Source organism: Pristiophorus japonicus, chromosome 1, assembly GCF_044704955.1.
Source record: "Pristiophorus japonicus isolate sPriJap1 chromosome 1, sPriJap1.hap1, whole genome shotgun sequence".
Lineage (NCBI taxonomy): Eukaryota > Metazoa > Chordata > Chondrichthyes > Pristiophoridae > Pristiophorus > Pristiophorus japonicus.
The window spans coordinates 514,560,500-514,585,629 of NC_091977.1; the positions used below are offsets into that span (position 1 = coordinate 514,560,500).

The 25,130-nt window shown below is 44.5% G+C and overlaps 1 protein-coding gene across 8 annotated transcripts in view; it reads left to right on the top strand.

Annotated features, from left to right (window-relative positions):
• The window catches only part of LOC139277433 (receptor-type tyrosine-protein phosphatase mu-like), a 1,220,924-nt gene that overhangs the window by 339,779 nt on the left and 856,015 nt on the right, over window positions 1–25,130 (top strand). For all 8 annotated transcript variants that reach the window (XM_070895883.1, XM_070895900.1, XM_070895892.1 and 5 more), the window contains exon 3: window positions 7,716–7,987. In XM_070895883.1, the coding sequence (XP_070751984.1) occupies window positions 7,716–7,987 (272 nt within the window). The remainder of the gene's footprint in view (window positions 1–7,715; window positions 7,988–25,130) is intronic.

The following is a 25,130-nucleotide window of genomic DNA, read 5'->3' on the forward strand; positions in this document are numbered from 1 at the left end:
GTAAATTTCACTATAAAGACCAGAATGCCACAGGAGAGCTAGCTCAGAAACCCTAAACATCAGCTGTGCCATAAAATGATACAGCACAGAAGGAGACCATTCAACCCATCGTGCCTGTGCCAGCTGTTTGAAAGAGCTGCACAACAGCAAGTAGAAATAAATGGTTTGATTGTTGGTGCGAATACCAAGGAAGAAAGCTCACTGTGTGTCAGAGTTCATGGTGATTGTTGTTGCAATTCAGGCGTTCCCCCAGCATTCTTAACTTATGTTCCCAGCTCAGAGGCAGTTTTTGGAAGATAGATCCACATCTCGTATGAACAGAAACTTGCAACCTTATGTTTGCAATGAATGGGATGGCCTGCCACAGGACTGGCACTTATTCTTTCACCTCACTAAGGATTATGTGAGCAGTCTATTGTGTTTTCTTCTCCATTTCAAAGAGACAATATCCCATTGCCAATTTGTTATGTTCAGGTTAAAACTAAATAAACATTTAGCCGTTAATTACACAGTAGCAGAAACACACTGCAAGTAACTAGCAGCGCATTCTAAGCTGAGGCTTTGATGAAACTTTATGTTGGTAGTTTACACTAAGGAACATCTTTCAATGTACAACTAAAGATACATGGAAAATACAATTCTTCGGGCCTTCAAAGGGCAGGTTTCATCATCTTCGATCCAAGAGCGTCTTTCTCAATAGTCAATCAATCAACAATATTAATTATTTATACCCCGTCAGCAGATACGGTATTAAGGGCAATCTCTTTGACTCATTTCCTCTGGGTACCTGGTCAATACAGAAAGAAAGTCTGGCGTGAGTCTGTAAAGTTTGCACACATCATTACAAAGACATAATGGACCTAAAGATAGAACCTGCTCTGGTAGCAACACCGGCGCCGCTTTTCACTTCTGGGGCAGCCAACAGGGAATATCGCGCCTGCTTCCTGCTCATCAAGTGGATGAGGAGGCCCGAGCTATTTTGAGTTGAGGCCCCATTTGAATCTCGCTGCACTCCCCTAGATAGGCAGCTCACCAGCTCTAGGCCGGCTCAATATCGAACGACTCAGGCACAAACCAGCTCGCAGCTAGAGAAATGAATTGCGGAAGGGGCAAGCCTGGGTTAGCAGGAACCCAGCACCAGCACTCTTGCTCCTCCTGGCTCTGCAAAACTGGCTCAACAAAAATATAACCCATAAACCTTTCTGGACTTTATTTTGCAGCAGCCAGCAGCAGTTTATTTAAGGACCACTCACTGGTTAGAGCATGCATGCATGATGCATGTTCCAGCATGTGTCCTGAACATTGCAATCGAGGTCCGAACTGCACCATGGAACTCCAATTTGTATAATTGAGGCCTATCACCCAAAACAGGCAGACACCTAGCTGCCCAAGGGTAAGGCCCCGTTAACAAGTACAGCTTCCAGAGCACAGCTTTAGTGGGGTTTAAGTCTATCCGATTTGGCCAGCTGATGTGCAGCACTTTGCAACTGTTGGTATTTAACTTGTCCTGTCATTGACCTGCCTACTAAGCTATGTTGACCAGGTTATTCTGTAATTTCTGAGTTGCCTTCAGTGATTCCTCCTCATTTAGTATCATCTACAAATGTGACCAATTTGCACTGGGTTTCTGAGTCCGACTTCTTGATGTAAATTAGAAACCGTAGTGGTCCCAACACTGATCCCGGCATCATCCGCACCTAATTCCTCTGATGAGTACTTATTGTTTTCTATCCTTCAGCTCAAGATTTATGAAATCAGTTAAGAATATGACTTACAATTTAGAACATTGCTTGGTTTAGACCAGAGAGTCACCAACCTATTCCTTGTGGTAGCTGACGACTACTTATCTAGTCTAACGATGGAGCGGCCTTTAGGCCTCTCCTCAAGTTTCTGCCTTAGCTCCACTTGTCACGGGACATCCCATCCAAGAACTTCCAGTGTATTGAGGAGAAGAGCTTTGTCTGAACAATAAGTTTGGGGCAAAGGAATTGTCATAGCATATAATTTTTTAATGGTTTCTCCCTTTGCCTGGGGAATGCAAAGTGAATTTTTTGTCACTACCTTGACATTTTCATTTCTAGTAAGCTTCATAAATGAGAAAAGAAAGTTGCGACATTATCATTTTCTTATAATGTCAGAATCTGCTTAATGTGCAGGTTTCTGGCTGTGGCTAGCGAATATGCCAGTTCTCCTCTCCCTGCCGTAGAGGATCTAGTGACAGCTCCCAGGGTAAATAAGAGCCAATTGTTTTTCCGCCAAGGTAACAAACCTTCTATTAGGGCAGCTCAGAAAATGAACCGATGTTGCAAGGTGAAGTTATTTTGGTCGAGGAGTTCTTGGATTAGGTGAGAATTGCATTGGGAAGTATAGCTTTAAATAAATATTTGCATCAGCTATATACTGCTTGCTTTCAAAAGTTGAACTCCCCGAGATAGAAGACTTGAATTCAGAAAACTCACAGCTATATTAATGACAATTAGAAAGTATTTCTATTGTAGTGCAATCCAACAAGATCCATACAGTATATATCAATACAGAAAACAGTAATAATTGAATTGTTTATTGTCAGATATTCCAGAAATCTGCACCATGTTATTCATAGCATTTTACAGCACAGGAAGAGGTCAGTTGGATCATTGTGTCTCTGTCAGCATTCAAAACATTTCAGTTTCTATCCTATTCCTGATAACTAAAGCCTCTCATCACTGGTATTTTAATAAAGCTCTTCTGCACCATCTCCATGGCTTTGACATCCTTTCTAAAGTAGGGCGCCCAAAGCAATATGCAAACTATGGCATATTTTGTATAGCTACAACATTACATCTTCTTTATTTGTTCTCGGAATGTGGGGGATGCTGACAAGACCGGAATTTATTGTCCATTTCTGGTTGTTCTGAGAAGGAGCTCGAAGGCTTTCTCTTTGAACCACTGCAGGCCCTATGCTGATGGTGCTCCCACAATGATGTTAACTATCCCTGAGCCAATGTGGACAGGGAATCTATTTAATTTATTTGACCTTGTTAACTGAGGCCAGGTCAGCTGTACTTGCTCATTACATGTCAGCACTTTGCCAGAACTGCTTAATTATCCCCAATAGAGACACTACATCACATGGTGATAGATTCACATTCAATTGGAATCTTCATCTCTGGTGTGTGACTGAGCTCTCGTGTCAAGAAGTTTTGATTGCTCGCCTATGAATTGGCTGATTTCAGCTGGAGTGGTTAGGGAGCTCTGCAATCGGCCAGGGTGTCTATTCCTGAATGTTACCCAAAGTTTAATCACTTGTTTCATAATTTCCTACTACAATGTGGGCATTAGACAAGGATAGGATCTGTCTTCACTGCTTTGTCTTCATTTTAATAACTAATGCCCACTATCTGAGCTCACACATAAAGATAAGTCAGAGGGTAACTGCCATCTGTAAAGGGGAGCAAATATTGAGGTGAGCAATAACGAAAGGGATCTACCCGTCCATTGTTTTGTGAAGAGTTATCCATTCACAGCTATTCAGCAGTGATACAAAGGTAATGAAACCTGTTAAATCTAATACAAAATGCATTGGTATGTAGATATCTTTACATTGGCATTTATTGGGGTATAAATTTGTCTTGGCTGATTGGCTATCACCCATTTGCTCAATCGACAGCCTGTCTTTCACTCCGTTGGAAAAGAAAATTGGGCGGAGTGTGAAAAGGGCAGTCAATTCGCTCGCTCTTGTTTTGTGCGGCTGTTGGAGGTGAATTTACAACCCGTTTTATTTGGAGTGTGGTCGATTGGCATTGGTCTGCACCTCAATTGAGTTTATATTGTTAAAGCAAGCGCCCTATCCCGGCAACAGTACCCATTTATTATAGGAATTCATTTTTGTTAAGCAAAGGGAGTCAGTAGGCACTGGGGCAAAGCACATGGACATGGCTCCACTGTGATGCAAAATAAATGAATGGCAATGTAAAAGGACCTTGTGGTATCAATGTGGCACACTGCAAAAGAGGAATAGGGAGAGTGGGATTCATAGTTGATGGATCTTTTCTCTGCTGGTGCACCACTATCAACATATAACACCTTTTAAAGTAGTTTTATTCCCCTGCTGATTCCAATTCTCCTCAGAATAATAGAATCATAGGCCTAGAAATTCGGGTCGTTTGCGCCTCCTGTTGGCACTGTCACCACCGTGAGCAGCGTCCCATTAGCGCCTGGTCCCTAAATTGGATATTGACCCCTGAAGCTGCGCTGGGCGATGCCAGCGATGGCTTCAGGGGACGTGAACCAGGTGGCAACACGCTCACGGGTAACTACTTAAAGGGGAGGTGGCGGCCATTGAAAAAAAAATCTCACGACTTTCTTCCACGTTATGTTGGCGCTTCGATTGCGGGCTCCGTACTGCGATCGGTCAGTCTGGCACTCTGCTTGAGTGCCAGCCTGTTGGCATGGCAACCCTGCTCTCCGGTGGTCCAGGGGGGCCTGTTTCTTCACTGCAGCTTGTGCCCTTCCCTTTAATGAAAGGAAGAGTCTCCGTATGTGGGAATGCTACGTGACCCAGTACGTAGTGCCACACCCCGCTCCCGGCCTGTCCGGCTCATTCTCGACCCAGAAAGGAAGTGGAGCCCGTTATTTTGCGCTCCACTTTTGGGGGTGGTAACCCGAATTTTTCGAGCGGGCTGAGACTTATGTGCCTGGCGCAAGATGACCCGCCTCCCGGATATTACCGCCCCCAAAGAGGGCGCAACGGAATTTCACCCCCACAGAATGGTTACAGCACAGAAGAAGGCCATTTGGCCCCTGAAACCCTTGTTTGTTCAAGGATACTACAGTGATACTACTATGTATCTTAGAGTCCTGATTGACAATAGAAAGAAAGTAAAGAGCTTACATTTATATAGTGCATTTCATGTCCTGGAGATGTTCAAAAGTGCAAGTGAAAGATTTTTGAATTGTAGTCACTGTTGTAATGTGTTAGTGAAGTTGGTTGAGGGATAAATGTTGGCTGGGACACCAAAAGGAATGAGAGACTTGCATTTACATGGTGCCTTTCATGACCACCAGACATCTCAAAGCACTTTACAGCCAATGAGGTGCTTTTTGGAGTGTAGTCACTGTTGTAATGTGGGAAACGTGGCAGCCAAGTTGTGCACAGCCAGCTCCCACAAATAGCAATGTGATAATGACCAGAAAAGGTGTTTTTGTGATGTTGATTGAGGGATAAATATTGACCAGGTCATCAGGGAAAAATCTACTGTTCTTCTTCATAACAGTGCCATGGGATCTTTTAGGTCCACCTGAGAGAGAGCAGACGGGGCTGCAGTTTAACTTTTCATTCAAAAGACGGCACCTCCGACAGTGCAGCACTACACTGGAGTGTCAGCCTAGATTTATGTGCTCAAGCCCCTGAACCCACAACCTTCTGACTCAGAGGCGAGTGCACTACCCATTGAGCCACAGCTGACACTCAAACATTTACATCCACCTGAGAGGGCAGACAGGACTTAGGTTTAATGTCTTATCTGAAGGACAGAACCTCCAATAGTGCAGTACTGAAGTGTCAGTCGAAGTTATGTGGTCAAGTCGCTGGAGTAGGGCTTGTATCCTCAATTTTCTGCTTCAGGAATCCTGAGCTGGTGAGGGGAGCATAAACAATCAGCATTCCCATTTCTGACAGTTGTCTTCTTGAAACAAGGTGGCTGAGGGGTGACCTAAAATTAAGAAAGGTTTTGATAGAGTGGATCATCATCATCTAGGCAGTCCCTCGGAATCGAGGAAGACTTACTTCCACTCATGAAGGGAGTTCTTTGGTGGCTGAACAGTCCAATACAAGAACCACAGCCTCTGTCATAGATGGGACAGATAGTCGTTGAGGGAAGGGGTGGGTAGGACTGGTTTGCCGCACGCTCTTTCCACTGCCTGCGCTTGATTTCTGCATGCTCTCGGCGTTGAGACTCGAGGTGCTCAGCGCCCTCTCGGATGCACTTCCTCCACTGGTCTTGGGCCAGGGATTCCCAGGTGTGAGTGGGGAGGTTGCACTTTATCAGGGAGACTTTGAGGGTGTCCTTGTAGCATTTCCACTGTCCTCCAGTGTGGCTCAGAGACATGGATAGATTGGATACAGAGAGAAATGTTTCCACTTGTGGGGAAGAGCCTAACTAGAGGCCATCGATATAAGATAGTCACCAAGAAATCCAATAGGGAATTTAGAAGAAACTTCTTTACCCAAAGAGTGGTGAGAATGTGGAACTTGCTACCACAGGGAGTGGTTGAAATTAATAGTATAGATGCATTTTAAGGGGAGGCTAGACAAGCATACGAGGGAGAAGGAAATAGAGGGTTATGCTGCTAGATTTAGATGAGGAAAGATGGGAGGAGGCTCGAGTGGAGCATAATCGCTGACATGGTTGGTTGGGCCAAAGGGCCTGTTTCTGTGCCGTATATCCGATGTAATCCTATGTAATTAATCCCTTCCATTATGTCTGCTCATATATGTAGAATGACTATACAGACTGCCAGTACCCATTGAATTTTAACCCAGCAAGAATCAATGCCTTCAGGAAAGATGGGAGACAAGGTTGATAAAAAATATTAATTACCTTTATACATTTCTCCATGTGGAAATACTACTGTTAGAGAAACCTTTATACATTTCTCCATGTAGAAATACTCCTGTTAGAGAAACCTTTATACATTTCTCCATGTAGAAATACTCCTGTTAGAGAAACCAGCTGCTGTCTCTGCGCCAGGAATTAAGGTTCTAAATACAGAGTCTTAGCTTCACAGATTTTATTATAGGAATTAATATTCCCAGAAAACATACACAATGATGTGACGGGAAACCTCACGTTACAGTTGCTGGGTGATTAGCCTTCCGTTTCTTCTCTAACTACGTTACAATGGTCTTGCTTTTTATCTTCTCCTAAGAGGCCATTACACCACTTTCCCGAAGACCACTCTTGGTCTAACAGCAACTTGCTTCAACCCAGCATTCCAGAGAGTGGGTCTCATAACAAAAACTGCCCTTACAAGTACAGGAAAGGTAAACATATGGTCGGCAAATAGATAGATTTATTCGAAGATTAGAAAAGCCCAAGGCCATCTTGCATGACATCAATTGGTACAGCCTTGGAGATTTGAGTTCATTTGTTGCAATATCCGTAGAACAGATTCTGCACGTTGTCTTTTAACTATTGAGTTCTGAGCATAAAATTCATTCTTTAATGAAAGCTTTCCTGTTCGTATTCCAAACACTCCACTGAAGAACACTTGGGCTAGAAACAACTTATCTCCATTTCGGGGCTCAATTTGTAACAATAATCAGTGAATCTCCGACAGGCGCATTCTGGGAACGTTTTTTTATTTATAAATTGAGCTTGTCCTTAAAAATCAGTGAGATATGCTGATTAGATATGAATTTCAGTTGTGACTAAAATCCGATCAGGGTGGCTGGCTGGGCTGCCAGTACCCATTGAATGACAGCATCGCAATGTCTTCCGGAGAGAAGGGAGAAAAGGTGCTGTTAGTATTGGGCTAAGCACATTGATCCAGCATCACCATAAACAACTTTAACGGACTTGCACGCAAAAAGTAGCACATTGCTTTTCTATGTGGGGGCAATCATTTATCTTTGGCTTCTGACAAACGTTGTATCAATTTATTGGCTTTTGATGCAGATTTGATTTATAGGCGATGGTCTCTAACGAGCTTCAAATTCCACTTCTTGTACACAGGGTCCTTTATGATGGTTAACACCTCCGGACGTCAGGCAGGACTAAAAGCACATCTTTTGCTGTCGAAACTGAAAGAGAATGACACGCACTGCATCGATTTCCATTACTTTTTATCGGGCAAGGAAGCGGCCAACCCCGGGTTACTGAATGTTTATGTGAAGGTCAATGACGGAGCTCTTGGGAACCCGATCTGGAATGTGTCTGGAAGGACGACAAGAAGCTGGAACAGAGCAGAGCTGGCCATAAGTACTTTCTGGCCGAATTTCTATCAGGTACTGCACATTCAATATTCATTTCTATTTTACTGGAGTTTCTCATTAGTTTGCCAATTGTAGATCAATTTTTTTTCCAATCCATCATTTAAATTGTGGAAAAGTTTGATCAATTGCATTTTATACTGAGTATTGTAAGGGGTGGGGTGGGGGGGTGGTGTGTGTGGTCTCTATAAGGGGGTCAGGTTCCCTTCTGACCAACTTGAGCGGTTTCGAATCGCTCCCTCTCCCTTGGGTTCTGTACTCTGGATTTATTTGGGGGGTGTGACAAAAGTGCAAAGGACATTGGTTTGATGCAAAGAACTTTGGTTTTATTACAGTCAAAGTAATACAGGCTTATTGCTCTAGTAAGAAAATACACGGCCAAACTTACAATCACTCTAATAAAGAACAATAGAAGGAAAGGTATAAGGTCAAACTTAAAATCACTCTAATAAAGAACAAAACAAGGAAAGGTACAAGGTCAAACTTAAAATCACTCTAATAAAGTACCATACACTACACATTCAAAGGGGGTTGCAGTAAAATTATACCTCCCACTCCCAATACCTAATTCTAGCTAGGTTCGACTCCAGGGCAGGGACCTATGCTTAACAATCCTTTTGATAGTTAATGGTAGATGGTGATGTTCTTCCTTCCTTCAGGACTTCAAAACTTCGAGGCTGGAGAAGTTAGTTTTACAACTGTCACGTTGGTTTCTCTCCTTGTCTTGATGAGGTAGTAGCGACCACCTCTCTCCCCCACTAACCTCTGTTGAAAACAGGGGCAGTTATACGATTTCAGTGTTCTAATCTTGCCGCCCAATCTGTTCACAATCCTTTGTATAATTTTGGCGGGCTTGGTTCCTCTTTGTAGTATTTTGTCGGGCTCGTTAAAGTTAATATGTCTTGGGTGGGTTGATCTTCGAAAAACTGTTTCCTGATGGAAATATTAGTTTGGTAATTGCAATCTCCTTTTGTGCTTAGTCTTTCGCATACAAGCTGGATTGGGCCTCTTTGTGATGTATATGCTGAAAATGGCTTGTCCAAACCCATGTTGATGGGGAGCTATCTCTGGGTGATACTCTGATGGTAATGTCTCTTGTGGAGGAAGATTTCCAAATACTCATTCTTCAGGACAGCTTACCTCAGTCCTCACAACCAGACAGTTCCAATAATCAGGTGGGCTTCCTTTGTTCCCTAGGTTCGACCACAGGCTTGAATTTGTTTTGTAAAAGTTCATAAATCTATTAAAGTTCATAGTTTCTTCCATAAACACTTTAGAATTCCAAACTTTTCAGTAGATAGTCCCAAATTAAATTTCCTTTCGAATGAGCCCAAACACAGGGGGGGTTCTGGTGAATTTTGCTCTCTGCAGTATATAACCTGTTAACCTGTTCTGTTCTGAGGTCTCAAAGCAGTAACATAAGAACATAAGAAATAAGAACATATGGCCCCTCGAGTCTGCTCTGCCATTTAATACGATCATGACTGATCTGATCATGCACTTAGGTCCACTTCCCTGCCCGCTCCCCATAACCCCATATTCCTTTATCAGTTAAGAAACGGTATATTTCTGTCTTAAATTTATTCAATGTCCCAGCTTCCACAACTCTCTGAGGCAGCAAATTCCACAGATTTACAACCCTATGAGAAAAGAAATTTCTCCTCATCTCAGTTTTAAATGGGCGGCCCCTTATTCTAATATTATACCCCCTAGTTCTAGTCTCCCCCATCAGTAGAAACATCCTCTCTGCATCCACCCCGTCATAATCTTATACTTTTTGATAAGATCACCTCTCATTCTTCTGAATTCCAGTGAGTAGAGGCTCAACCGACTCAACCTTTCCTCATAAGTCAAATTCCTCTAGTGAACCTTCTCTGAACTGCCTCCAAAGCAAGTATATCCTTTCGTAAATATGGAAACCAAAACTTCATGCAGTATTCCAGGTGTGGCCTCACCAACACTCTGCATAACTGTAACAAGACTTCCCTGCTTTTATACTCCATTCCCTTTGCAATAAAACCTTTTGTGTTTCATGCACAAGTACCCCCAGGTCCCGCTGTACTGCAGCACTTTGCAATCTTTCTCCATTTGAATATGGAGGGGCCCGGACATAGTGGATATTAAGGGCCTATTTCCATTGCTGGAGGGGACTATTACGAGGGGGCATAGTCTTAAGGTGGGTGATGGAAGGTTTAGAGGGGATTTGAGGGGGGGCTTCTTTACGCAGAGGGTTGTGGGGATCTGGAACTCGTTGCCTGAAAGAGTGGTGGATGCAGAAACCCTCACCACTTTTAGGAGATGGTTGGATGGGCACTTAAAGTGCAGTAACCTGGTAATTGTGATTAGACTGGATGACCTTTTGTTGGCTGGCACAGATATAATGGTAAGTACTGCAGGGGATCGAATATGGCCAGGGTGATCTCCTGGACTAGTTTTAATCGCCTGGATGGGTCGGAGAGGAATTTTCCCAGATTTTTTTCTCCCTAAATTGGGCCTGGGTTTTTATCTGGTTTTTGCCTCTCCCAGGAGATCACATGGCTCCGGTTGGGGTGGAGTGCAGAATGTTTTAGTATAGGGGGTGTCACAGTTGTGGTGAAGTGGATTGGTTGGGCTGCGTGCTCTTTGCCTTTCCGTCATTGTTCGCAGATTTATGTGTAATCTTCAGGGCTGCTGACCAAGGGTTGAGTGGCTCTTTGTCGGCCAGCGTGGACACGATGGGCCGGAATGGCCTCCTGCTGCACTGTAAGTTTCTATTTAAGAGTAAGACTGATAAGTTTGACTTAACCGGGTGAAAGAGGGAGGGAAAAAAAATCAACCGGTGTTCTCGCTTGTTTGCTATCCAGTACCCCGATGGAAATTATTCATGTGCTATGATCAGGCTCAGCTGCCATTCTACTTCCCTGCAGTCGAATACCCTGCTGACTCTCAGTGTTAAAGCTTACACATGAAGAATGGCCACCTGCATGTGATACTGAAGAACTGATGGCCTCTGTAGCACACAGCCTAGCATGATAGAGAATCTTCAGAAAGGGAGAATGTTGGAAAGAAAATAATGTCTTGGATATTGTAAAGTATTTGTACCATGGGTTCTTTGCTTTAAGAATTCATAGCAACACATTGCTATTAAGGACTAGTTGGTTTATTAACATAACATAAGAAATAGGAGCAGGAGTAAGCCATTTGGCCCCTCGAGCCTGCTCCGCCATTCAATAAGATCACGGCTCATCTGATCTTAGCCTCAATTCCACTTTCCCGCCCGTTCCCCATAACCCTTGACTCCCCGATAGTTCAAAAATCTGTCTATCTGCACCTTAAATATATTCAATGACCCAAACTCCACAGCTCTCTGGGGTAGAGAATTCCAAAGATTCACAACCTTCTGAGAGAAGAAATTCCTCTTCGTCTCCTTTTTAAATTTTGACCCTTTATTTTGAAACTATGTCCCCTAGTTCTAGATTCCCCCATGAGGGGAAACATCCTCTCTGCATCTATCCTGTCAAGCCCCCTCAGAATCGTATATGTTTCAAATAAGGTACCTCTCATTCTTCTAAATTCCAATGAGTATAGGCCCAACCTCCTTAAATAAGGAGACCAAAACGATACGCAGAACTCCAGGTGTGGTCTCACCAATGCCCTGCACAGTTGTAATCAGACTTCCCTACTTTTATACTCCATCCCCCTTGCAATAAAGGTCCACATTCCATTTGCCTTGCTAATTATATATTGTACCTGCATGCTAACTTTTTGTGTTTCATGTACAAGGACCCCCAGATCCCTCTGTCCCACAGCATTTTAATGTCTCTCTCCAGTTAAATAATAATTTGCCTTTTTATTCTTCCTACCAAAGTGGATAACCTTACATTTTCCCACATTATACCCTATCTGCCAAATTTTTGCCCACTCACTTAACCTATCTATGGGTCCAAATTTCCTCAAGAGTTGCCCCATTTTTTTTGGAGTATGTAGCTTTTTTGGAGCAACTTAAAAATCACAAATTTCCCCGTTTAGCTTGCTCCAATGTAAATCAGTTGGTTAGGTTTTGTTCCAGTTTAGTTTGTTCTCTCCAAGGGTCCAACTTTGCCCAACCCCTTTTTTCGGCGCACTTGTCTTAAGCGCTGGAAAGGGCGCCGGATAAAAGGGGCCCCATCCTGACCGCTCTTCGGAGTCCTCGGAGTCCCTGGAGTCCTGGCGTAGCGTGCATTGTGAAGTGAGGGGGCGGAGCAACAGGCCAGCGCCAAACAGCGCCGGCACCTGCACGTATGCGCAGTGAAGTCTGAGCGCGTGTTCCTGTCCTCCCAGCGTGTCCTGCGGGCTGTGAGCAGGACCCGATGCTCGCATCCCCTATACCCGGCCGAAGGTACGCCCCGATCTTGCCGCACCCTATCCCCGGCCGAGTTGCCTCCTGCACCGGCAGGCCGGTCCGCTGAGTTCCCGGGCAAGGTAGGACTTCGGTTTTATTTTTTGATTGTGCTTGAGAGTTTTGATTTGGTGTGGGGGGGAGGAGGAGAGTTTTTTGGGGGGGATGGAGTGGAGAAAGAGTGTATTGGGGGTGAAGGAGGATAGTTTTGAGGTGGGGGGAGAGAAAGAGTGTTTTGCGGGGGGAGAGAAAGAGTGTTTTGCGGGGGGAGAAAAGAGTGTTTTGTATACCAGCATCTCTCTCTCTCACTCTGTGGCTACACCGCCACCCCCCCACCCCGCCCCGTCCCGCCCCCATGACATCACGGCCAGCAGCTCGCATTTCTCCGGTAGGATTTACTGGTAGCATTTTTATTAGTATTTTAATTGTTTGAGCTTTTCCTTGCAATGTTTGGTGCTTGGTTGTTGAGGTCCTCTCCAGCTCCCTTCCCTCCCCTATCCCTGCCCTAATGTCTGCCGAATGTGCGCTGCTTTTTCTTCACTGCCCACAAGGTTTTTAAGAGCTGGCCACATACGCTGACTTAAGTCAATTTGGAGTAAGTTTTTGCTGGCCAAAGTGGCATAAGTGGCATAACCGGCGTAAGTGTCTGGGAATGCCCCCTTTTGAAAAGAAAATTGACCTAAAAACAATCGTACCTAACTGACTTACTCTGGAGCAAATTTGGGGGGAAAAATGGCATTTTTTAAACTTAGGCCAGAAACAACAACTTACTCCAAAAAAATTGATGCAAGTCATGGCCAAAGTTGGGCCCCAAAAGGGGGCGTGACAAGCCACTTACGCCTCTTCTGGCCATTGAAGCAAATTTAGCCAGCTGAAAGTTACTTCAAACTAACTTAGGCTAGTGTATGTGGCCACTTTTGTAGGCACAGAAAAACCTTACCTACATTTAAGAAACCAGCGCAGGTAGCCAGAGATGGGGCGGGGTGGGGGGGGCGGTTGCAGGAGTGGAGGTGAGTTAGAAGACTCTAAAGCACTAAAGACCTTCACAACATCAGCATAATGTTACAACATCTTTAGCACAACAGCTGCACAACATCATCAAAAATAAATGAAAGATAAATCAGCTACTGAAAATAGAGCAGTCCTACCTTGCCGACTGCAGAACGTACCGGCTAGCCCTCCCACCAGGGCCAGGGGCGACAGGCACGCGTGACTGTAGGGGTGAGGGATTTTTACTTTTTACAGTTGGCCCTAAATGTTGCATGGTCCTAATGTAGCATGATTCAGTTTTAAGAACATAAGAACATAAGAACATAAGACTTCGGAACAGGAGTAGGCCATCTAGCCCCTCGAGCCTGCTCCGCCATTCAATAAGATCATGGCTGATCTGGCCGTGGACTCAGCTCCACTTACCCGCCCGCTCCCCGTAACCCTTAATTCCCTTATTGGTTAAAAATATAAGTGCAAAATATCTTTTATTAGAAATGTTACAGTGCACTTCAACGACAACAAGAAAACAACAACAAAAGCAACAACAGCAAAGAAAGGCTGCATCCATCCCTCACCCACATCTCGGGGAAAGAGCACTTCCTCATTGGGTCGGTGATGGTGGTGCGGGGTGTTGGGGGTCCGGCTTGGGTCTGACCGGTGGCTGGTGCGTGGATTGAAGTGGGAGTGGCATTTGAGTATCCGGCCTTTTGTGCCCTTATTGCAGAAGCTATCCCTCATGGCATCTGCCATTGTCTGCACACCCTCTGAAATGCCCGCCTTCACTTCCCGTCTTAGTGCAGAGATTTCACCCGACAGTGTCGCGACCTCATCATGCACCCCACTGACGGCCGCCACGAGTGATCTTGTGAGGGCATTGGTCCTCACCCAATGAAACAACCTGATTAAACTCTGCTGACGACTGCATCTCAGGAGAGACTGGTCGGCTTCTCCTTCCCCTCGCCGTGGGTCTGCCTAGTGGCAACCCTCCAGTGCGAGGTGCAGGCTGGGGTGGTGGGGGACTGGGTGTCCCAAGATGCATTTGCCGACCGCCACTGGGACCCGTGACCTCGGAAGGTGCGAACCCATAGAATATTGTCGAGGAGCTCATGGAGAGTTCTGACAGTGTGATGCCCTGTGCTATGGCCTGATCCATATCGCGGTCAGCATTCTCCCATGCACACATTTCCTTAGACATAGAAAACATAGAGAAAACAAAGAAAATAGGTGCAGGAATAGGTCATTCGGCCCTTCGAGCCTGCACCGCCATTCAATGAGTTCATAGCTGAACATGCAACTTCAGTACCCCATTCCTGCTTTCCTGCCATACCCCTTGATCCACCTAGTAGTAAGGACTACATCTAACTCCTTTTTGAATATATTTAGTGAATTTGCCTCAACAACTTTCTGTGGTAGAGAATTCCACAGGTTCACCACTCTCTGGGTGAAGAAGTTTCTCCTCATCTCGGTCCTAAATGGCTTACCCCTTATCCTTAGACTGTGACCCCTGGTTCTGGACTTCCCCAACATTGGGAACATTCTTCCTGCATCTAACCTGTCTAAACCCATCAGAATTTTAAACGTTTCTATGAGATCCCCTCTCATTCTTCTGAACTCCAGTGAATACAAGCCCAGTTGATCCAGTCTTTCTTGATATGTCAGTCCCGCCATCCCGGGAATCAATCTGGTGAACCTTCGCTGCACTCCCTCAATAGCAAGAATGTCCTTCCTCAAGTTAGGAGACCAAAACTGTACACAATACTCCAGGTGTGGCCTCCCCAAGGCCCTGTACAACTGTAGTAACACCTCCCTGCCCCTGTACTCAAATCCCCTCGCTATGAAGGCCAACATGCCATTTGCTTTCTTAACCGCCTGCTGTACCTGCATGCCAACCTTCAATGACTGATGTACCATGACACCCAGGTCTCGTTGCACCTCCCCTTTTCCTAATCTGTCACCATTCAGATAATAGTCTGTCTCTCTGTTTTTACCACCAAAGTGGATAACCTCACATTTGCAGCGCCACGCCGATGGATTTGGATGACGAGGAAGTGACCAAATCGAAAGGTAAATTTTTGGCACTTCTTTGGCTCACAAAGTCAGCATGCCACTCCTAACTATGCCGCTCTAGGCGGCTAGGGAAATTTGCGCCCTATATCCCTTTGCAGATTCTTTGTGTCCTCCTCACAACTTGTTTTCCCACAACTTTGTATCATCAGCAAATTTGGCTACAGTGCACTCGGTCCTTTCATCTAAATCATTAATATACATTGTAAATAGAAACATAGAAAACAGGTGCAGGAGTAGGCCATTCGGCCCTTCTAGCCTGCACCACCATTCAATGAGTTCATGGCTGAACATGCAACTTCAGTACCCCATTCCTGCTTTCCCGCCCCAGCACTGATCCCTGTGGCACTCCACTAGTTACATTTTGCCAACCTGAAAATGACCCATTTATCCCGACTCTCTGTTTTCTGTTAGTTAGCCAATCCTCTATCCATGCTAATATATTACCCCCAACCCCAGTAGCTTGTGCAGTAACCTTTTATGTGGCACCTTATTGAATGCCTTCTGGAAATCCAAATGCACTACATCCACTGGTTCCCCTTTATCCACCCTGCTCATTACATCCTCAAAAAACTCTAGCAAATTTGTCAAACATGATTTTCCTTTCATACAACCATGTTGACTCTGCTTGATTGTATTATGATTTTCTAAATGTCCTGCTACTATTTCCTTAATAATGGACTTCAGCATTTTCCCAATGACAAATGTTAGGCTAACTGGTCTATAGTTTCCTGCTTTCTGTCTCCCTCCCTTCTTGAATAGGGGTAGTACATTTGTGGTTTTCCAATCTGCTGGGACCTCTCCAGAATCCAGGGAATTTTGGTAGATTACAACCAATGCATCCACTATCTCTGAAGCCACCTCTTTTAATTCCCAGGATGCAGGCCATCAGGTCCAGGGGACTTGTCCACCTTTTATCCCATTAGATTGCCTAATACTTTTTCTCTAGTGATAGTGATTGTTTTAAGTTCCTCTCTCTTTATAGACCCTTGATTATTATTATTGGGATATTTTTAGTGTCTTCTTCCATGACGACCGAAACAAAATATTTGTTCAAACTCTGCCATTTCCCTGTTTCCCATTAATAATTCCCTAGTCTCATCCTCTAAGGAACCAACATTTACTTTAGCTACTCCCTTCCTTTTTATATACCTGTAGAAGCTCTTACTGTCTGTTTTTATATTTCTTGCTAGTTTACTTTCATAATCTATCTTCTCCCTCTAACAATCACACTACGCATTACTAGTTCATCCAGTAGGCTCACAACTGCATACCTCATTGTGGATGACCTAGAATCAACTGACTGGGGTTTTATTGAGTCTTGTGAACATCACGTGACTAGCTAAGCCACTCACAGTGCAACAGCTCTGCAACTATTTTGTTGTAATCAGAAAATCAAGTGCCCCCCTGATCCAAAAACTTTTCAAGTGCCCCTTGTTTTTTTTAGGGGATTTCTTTGAGGGCACTAAAACACAAATTATACAAGTGCCCCCTGGATAAAAGCGAGGGGGGGGGGGCACTAAAACCGACACAATAAACAAATTAAGTTTTAGACATAAAAATCAAATTAAAATTTGGTTGCTGGCGGTGATGATGCACTCCAGTCCCTCCGGTGCCCACCTCTCACGGAAGGCCGCGAGCATACCGGTGGACACCGCACGCTCCATCTATAGGGACACCCTGGCTCGGATGTAACTGCGGAAGAGAGGCAGGCAGTCAGGCTGAACGACCCCCTCGACCGCCCGCTGCCTGAACCGGCTGATGGCACCCTTGGCCGTGCCCAGGGGCAATCCTACGAGGAGGCCCTCGGATCTACCCGTTCCCCTCTGCACAGGGTGCCGACAACTCAACAACTCTTTTGGGAGGAAAAAGTAAACATTAAATCGTGCCCCCCGATCTGTGGGACACACCAAACATTTTTCAAGGCCCTTTTTTTGTGTTTTCTTTTGGGGGGGGGGGGGGGTTGTATTTTTTTTTTGGGGCACTAAAATCATTTTTTTTTCAAGTGCCCCCTATAAAAGGGGAGGGGGACACTAAAAACCCGGCAATTAAAACAAATTAAACCTTATAACAGCGACAACTCAACAAACCTGTGAGCATACTCACAGGTGCATACATTACAGATATGTTCAGAAGCATAAAGACCTCTCAGAATTTAGAATCCATCATCTTCCTGAACTGCATCCTTTTGCTGTTTGACATCACCCAAGCACCCCCATCCAATACATATAGCCCATTCTCTGATGTCTGTCATTCTCTTTGCATTGGCTGCTTAACATGAAACATGGCAATACTACATTTGCAGATGTAACTGTTCGTTTAACCAACCTTTCTTAAGCATTGAGTAACAGCTTGAAAAAATGTGCAATCTGGCAGTAATGCAATCAAAGATTCTGGATGATTTTTTAAATTGTGTGAGAACTGGGTTATGGCCTAATAACACACTTTCAACTATCATATGCAATTGTAATTTTTTCTGTCTATTCCGAGAAGCAGTTGACTGTTTGTGTGCCTGCTGTGTCGGTTGATTAGAGTCCCATTTATAGTGGGAAGGTAAACACACATCAGAGAGTTTCTTTCATGAACAACATTGAGAGGTGCCACATTGTGAAGCCAAGTAACTCTGGTTCCATCTGCTGATGAGTAAGTAGGTGCCACTGGCTTGTTTGTGTTATTTTCAATTTGCTGCAATTTGGGAAATTGTGGAATAACTGAAGTCCTTCAACAGGCGACTGTGATTTGTGTTGTGTACCTGATAGAATGGTCAATCTGAAGAAAGAATAATCATTACACAGGAGCAAACTTCTCCAAGTATTCGATTAACAGACATAATAAGAAAGACTTATATGGGTGCCTTTCACGACCACCGGATGCCTCAAAGTGCTTTCCAGCCACTGAGATACTTTTGGAGTGTAGTCATAGAAACATAGAAACAAGGTGCAGAAGTAGGCCATTTGGCCTTTCGAGCCTGCACTACCATTCAATAAGATCATGGCTGATCATTAGTCACTGTTGTAATGTAGGAAAGGTGCCAGCCAATTTACACACAGCAAACTCCCACAAATAGCAATGTGATAATGACCAGATAATCTGTTTTTTTTAATAAATATTGGCCAGGACACTGGGGATAACTCCATAAATAGTGCCATAGGATCTTTTACGTCCACTTGAGAAAGCAGGTGGGACCTTGGTTTAATGTCTCATCCGAAAGACTGACACTGGAGTGTCAGCCTAGATTTTTTGTACTCAAGTCTCTGCAGTGGGACTTGAACCCACAACCTCCTGACTTAGAGGCAAGTGCAGTACCCACTGAGCCACAGCTGACACTTGAGCACAAGGAGTTGGACGAGAAATGATTAGGGATTTTGACTGTCAGTTCATTCAGTGAGTAGATTTTGTTGTGTTCTGCGATCTGAATGCGCTTCACCTCTGCTGATCAATGGGAAAGGGGTGCGAAAGTGATGTCCTTTTTCTCCAGCTATAGACGGGGTGCTGCTGTTTCCCAGTTTTGTGGCAGTCTGACTGCTGCAAGTAGTGCTGCTGTGCACCTCCATGTGGGTGAATGCAGAATGGAACAAAGGAACCATTGCCTCACATCTGGGCTACACCACAGATACAGGCCATTCGGCCCAACTCATCTATGCTGGCGTTTCTGTTCCATAAAAGCCTCCTCCCACATCTCTTCATCCACCCCTATCAGCATAACCTTCTATTTCTTTCTCCCTCATGTGCTTATCTAGCTTTCCCCTTAAATGCGTCTGTGGAAACGAGGAAAAATCTCATTCAAAATAGCCCAAATGTGGTATTGAAATACTGTAATTGAATATAAATTGCAAAGTTGCCCTCAATAAATGTGTCAACGCCAGGTGTATTGCAGACTGCTGTATCTTTGGCTGTATGAACACTCATTACCACTGACTGCTGCTCCCAGTTGATGAAGACTGAGCCACATTCAATTAAAGGTCTTTAAAGTCTCAGGAGGAGGGAATACTTACTGAAGGGTTTCCGGCCCATCCTCGTGCACATGGATGTTGTGTATTACATGGAGACCAAGGAGAGATGAAGGGGAAAAATAAGTAAGTACTTTTCTAAGCTGTTAGTCACACAGCAATTTTTCTGCACCAGCAGGCAAGGCACCAAAACTTATTTATTAAAGACTTTTTCTGATTCTGCCCTCCGTGTTAACATTAAACATTCACTATTCAGTTATAGTCATAGTAACAAGATTAAAATAAAATACTAAATATCAATACTTCATATTGAGTTGCGAATGTTTGCAGGTCGGTGATGTTCCAGGGAATGAGAGCTCACCCATAATAATACCTAAAGCTCAGAAGCCAGAAATAAATGGAATAAAAAACAACTCTAATACAACTAGGGGACATAGGGCTCAATTTTACCCAAAGCATTTTTTTGGCGTACTTGAAGAGTTACGCCCGATTTTTGGGGGCCTAAGTACACCAAAAAAAAACACTTTGGCCTGGCATAACCCGACCTTTAGTTTTGGGAGTGGAGCCTTGATCGGGCTGCCATGGTAACCAGGGATACAATGCGAGCTGAGGCTGCAAAGTGAAACATACAGCCAGCTCCCAACACATTAAAAGAATTGAAAAACACATAGCAGCAACTTATCTCCAACCCCTACCAAAGGGCTTGCCGGTCCGGTCCCATTCTCAGTCCCCATTCCCACGGTCCAGTCCCATTCTCGGTCCCCATTCTCCCGGTCCGGTCCCATTCTCGGTCCCCATCCTCCCGGTCCGGTCCCATCCTCGGTTTCCAGATTTTTCTCTCTCTCTCTCTCTCTCTCTCTCTCTCTCACGGACAGCCTTCGGGCGAGGTTGGAGGTAAGTTGCTGCTATGTCTTTTTCAATTCTTTTAGTGTGTCCAGGCATCTACTGTGCCAATTTCCATAACTCTCTGGAAGGTTTTTCAGCAGACGCCACATACATGGCCTAAGCACAACTGGAGTAACTCTCAGTTGGTGTAAGTGGCTGGTTACGCCCCCTTTGGCTGAAAAAAAAAACTGACCTAAAAAAATCATAACTAACTGTGCAAATTGATTGGGGAAACTGTGGTTTTTCAACTTCGGCCAAAAAGAGCAGCCTGCTCCAAAAAAACGGCGCAAATCACTGGGGAAAATTGAGCCCTGGTCTCAAAATAAGGGGCCGCCCATTTAAAACTGAGATGAGGAGGAATTTCTTCTCAGAGGGTTGTAAATCTATGGAATTCTCTGCCCCAGAGAGCTGTGGAGGCTGGGTCATTGAATATATTTAAGGCGGAGATAGACAGATTTTTGAGCGATAAGGGAGTAAAGGGTTATGGGGAGCGGGCAGGGAAGTGGAGCTGAGTTCATGATCAGATCGGTCATGATCTTATTGAATGGCGGAGCAGACTCGATGGGCCGAATGGCTTAGTCCTGCTCCTATTTCTTATGTTCTTATTTCTTATGTTCTTATAATATCAGGTGCTCATCACAAGATTACAAGATAGATACAATTGAGGAAGGTCTTTCAGCCTATCCTAGGAAACCCATCCTGAAAGACCTTGCAATAATCCCATCATGGCATCTAACTGCTTCTTCAATGATTGCATAGTCCATGTGTTGGTAACTTTTTGTGTGCAGAACAACTTTGTGACATCAGTCTTAAATAATTCCTTTAATAATTTGAACCTGTCTCCCCTTGTCCTACACTCATGGTTTTTTGGGAAATAAATTGTTCAGCTATATCTTGAATGTCTCTCTTAGTGTCACATGTGGCTCAGTGGATAGCACATTCGCCTCTGCGACAGAAGGTTGTGGGTTCAATTCCAATCCAGGGACTTGACCATATAAATCTAGGCTGACACGTTAAACCGAAGCCCCGTCTGCTCTCCCAGGTGGACGTGAAAGATCTCATGACACTATTTCGAAGAAGAGGAGGAGAGTTATCCCCAGTGTCCTGGTCAATATTTATCCCTCAATCAGCATCATAAAAACAGATTATCTGGTCATTATCACATTGCTGTTTATGCGAGCTTGCTATGCGCAAATTGGCTGCCGCGCTTCCCACATTACAATAGTGACTACATTCCAAATGTACTTCATTGGCTGTAGAGTGCTGTGAGATGTCCGGTGGTCGTGAAAGGTGCTATATTAATGTAAGTATTTTTTTCTTTAAATTTCAGCAACTAGAACTAGTGTCGGTACTCAAGGTGGGGTATCAACACCAAGTATACAGTTGAGCAGGACATCTTCTGACTTGTACTCTTATTATTTTGGCTCTGTAGTTTAGCTTTCTATTGGCCTTGTTGATTGTTGCTCCATTTGCAAATTTGGACATATTGAGTATCAAGCCCATCAAAACGCTCTCTTAACTTCATCCATAGCTATTTTGACTTCATTCATGGAGTACTTATTATCACCCATTACTTCATCCTTAGTTACTTTGACATAATTCCTATGTTTCTTCCTGCTTTACACTTTCTTGTGTTACATTTTGTTTGTCATTGTTCTGGCCACTTACAAATTTTGTCTGAGAACATAAGAAAATACAAAATAGGAGCAGGAGTCAGCCATATGGCCCCTCGAGCCTGCTCCACCATTCAATAAAATCATTGCTGATCAGATCTTGGCCTCAGCTCCACTTTCCTGCCTAGTCCCCATAACCCTTGACTCCCCTGTAGTTCAAGGATCTGTCTATCTCCGCCTTGAATATATTCAGTGATAGCTTCCATAGCTCTCTGGGGTAGAGAATTCCAAAGATTCATCACCATCTGGGAGAAGAAATTCCTCCTCATCTCCATTTAAATGCAGGAACCCTTATTTTGAAACTATGCCCCCTAGTTCTAGAATCCTCCAGGAGGGGAAACATCCTCTCAACATCTACCCAATCAAGTCCCTTCAGAATCTTTTATGTTTCAATAAGATCACTTCTCATTCTTCTAAACTCCAATGAATATAGGTCCAACCTGCTCAACCTTTCCTCATAAGACAACCCTTTCATCCCAGGAATCAACCTCATGAACCTTCTCTGAACTGCCTCCAGTGCAAGTACAACCCTCCGTAAATAAGGAGAACAAAACTGTATGCAATACTCCAGGTCTGGTCTCACCAACATCCTGTACAGTTGTTGCAGGACTTCCCTACTTTTCTACTCCATCCCCCTAAATCGTTTGATAGTTCCTGAGCTGCTTCCTCAGATTTAACAGTCTGCAATTATTTTTCTCTTTGTTCTTGGGATGTGGGCAAGGCAATATTTATTGTTTTGGTACATTTTTCTACATTAAAGGTGCTACATAAATGCAAGTTGTTGCCCATCCTTACTTATCCTGCAATTGGTTAGAGTAAACCACATGGTATCTGAATGTGGTCACATGTAGGTAGGGGCGGCAGCTTTCCTTCCCTGAAGGACATCAGCGAATCAGTTGAGTTGTGTTTTGCTGTCAGGGCACAAATTACTAGAATAATTGAATTCCAATTTCACCACTTGCCCTGAAGAGATTTGTTCTGGCGACCTCAAGTTGTTAATGTAAATTAGAAACAGTTGGGGTCCCACAGCAAAGACAAAAGTCAACTGCAAAAAGTAGTAGTGCCGGGCTCCATACTAAGTGATGGTCCATGTTAGATTGTTTTCAGTTCCACTTGTGACACCCAGCCCCTAACTCATTTGCAACATTGCTCCTTGCACTTAGCTTACTGGTAGAAATCGGAACATATTCCACAAACTGTTTTTCACTGCATAAATCTTTGACCTAGAGCTGGTAATTGGGATTAGACTGGGTGACCTTTTGTTGGTCGGCGCAGATATAATGGTAAGTACTGCAGGGAATAGAATACGGCCAGGGTGATCTCCTGGACTAGTTTTGATTGCCTGGATGGGTCGGAGAGGAATTTTCTCAGATTTTTTCTCCCTAAATTGGCCTGGGTTTTTATCTGGTTTTTGCCTCTCCCAGGAGATCACATCGCTCCAGCTGGGGTGGAGTGGAGATGTTTTTAGTATAAGTTGCAGTGGTGTGGGGCGGATTGATTGGGCTGCTTGCTCTTTGCCTTTTCGTCATTGTTCATGGGTTTGTATGTAACCTTTAGGGCTGCTGACGGAGGGCACGATGAGCCGAAATGGCCTCCTTCTGCGCTGTAAATTTCTATGTTTCTATATTATTTCTGTCGGGGTATTAATAGCAGAGAAAACATGTCCTATGGGTGTAGTGAGTCATCATCATAGGCAATCCCTCAAATCAAGGATGACTTGCTTCCATGTCAAAAAATTCACAGGTGTTTCAATGAAGGACCTAAAATTCCAGGTCCCGAACTACATGTTGAAGGGTGGAAGATGCCTGTGGCTGGATTTTTTTTTAACGTGTGGTGGCCGTTGCACAGCAGCCACCACATGGGCTTGACGGAGCTAGGTCTTGGTCCAGTGGCAAAGATTACCCAAGACGACTGGAGACCAGCTCTGCTGCACGGACCTAGTGCACACGTATCGCAGTGTGGGCTGGCCCGTGCTGTCCCTGGGCCCTCGCCTCTTCAGGGCCCCAAACTCACGCCTCTCCTGGGCCCCGATCACGTCCCTCAACAATCTCTCGCCGTTTCTTCGCCCCGACCTCACCGTTCCTGCAGTACCTGCTCACGCTCCAATCACCGACCTGGATCTTGGTGACATCCCTCTTCACTGCCGCCGCTCTCCTGCTCCAGCATGTGCTGCTCCCTGGAGTGGTACGCCGCCATGCTGCTCCTTCCACTTCCCGGCCTGCTCCGATGGTGCTCGCAGGACGGGAGCCGCTCAGACTGCTGGGCTAAGCCGCCACACTGCTCCTTCTGCTCCCTCGTATAGTGAGTAATAGCAGATCAAAGGTGAAAATCAGACTACAAAAAGCTATTAACCTGCCAGAACCTTATAGTTTTCAACATGAGCTTGAGGTCAATCGTCTGGATGTTAAACCTCGCTTCTTAGTTCCAGGCTGTTAGCGCTATTTATTAATACTGATATATTTTTTTTACTATTGAGTTAGCATACTGCAGCTCACCAACTTTTATGGGTTTAGCAACGCTACAAATATGTGATTAGCAAGGTTACAGATGTGAGCGGCGATACATAATTAGAGCATTGTGCTGCTTGATGTCAACTGGCTTTGACACAAACAAGCTGATCTGCAGTTTACAAAGAAAAAACAGGGTAGTTTCTTCTGTCAATTGATGCATTTACCTCCCAGCACCACCGGTGTGGCGGCCAAGGATGGATATGTGGCAAGACTAACAGCTCTTTTGGCTTGTTTTCAGCGAAGCAGAGAGGACCGGGGGAGTCCGTGCTATTCAACTGCTGCCCCGTTTCCCGTTTGGGTAGGGATTTAGTGGTCGCCTGATGTACAACAGTTTGCAGGGCTAACAATCCAAGTCGGTTTTCACGAGTAACTTGGAGGAGAGTGCAGTTGTGCTCAGGCGTTTCCTGACTGATAAGGTTGGCAGACATTTTCCTGAGAAGATTTGTGCGAACAAAAGAGTGATTATGTCCATGATTTGTTTCGCTGCTCTGACAGTTTTGATTCTGCGGTAATCTCCCTTTTTAAACGAGCAGTGCCTGCATGCTGCTCTAACTGGCCGATTTATCAGGGCGATTCAGGTCTGCCGTATCTTCAGCAAGTTCCTGCGGAAAATGTAAAAACACTCAATCGTTTCTTGCGTTTTTGAAAATCAATTGGCCCTTGAAATGTACAGACCTTGGATTTTCAGGATTTCTAAACAAGCTTTTTATCTTTTTAAAGAAAAATGTT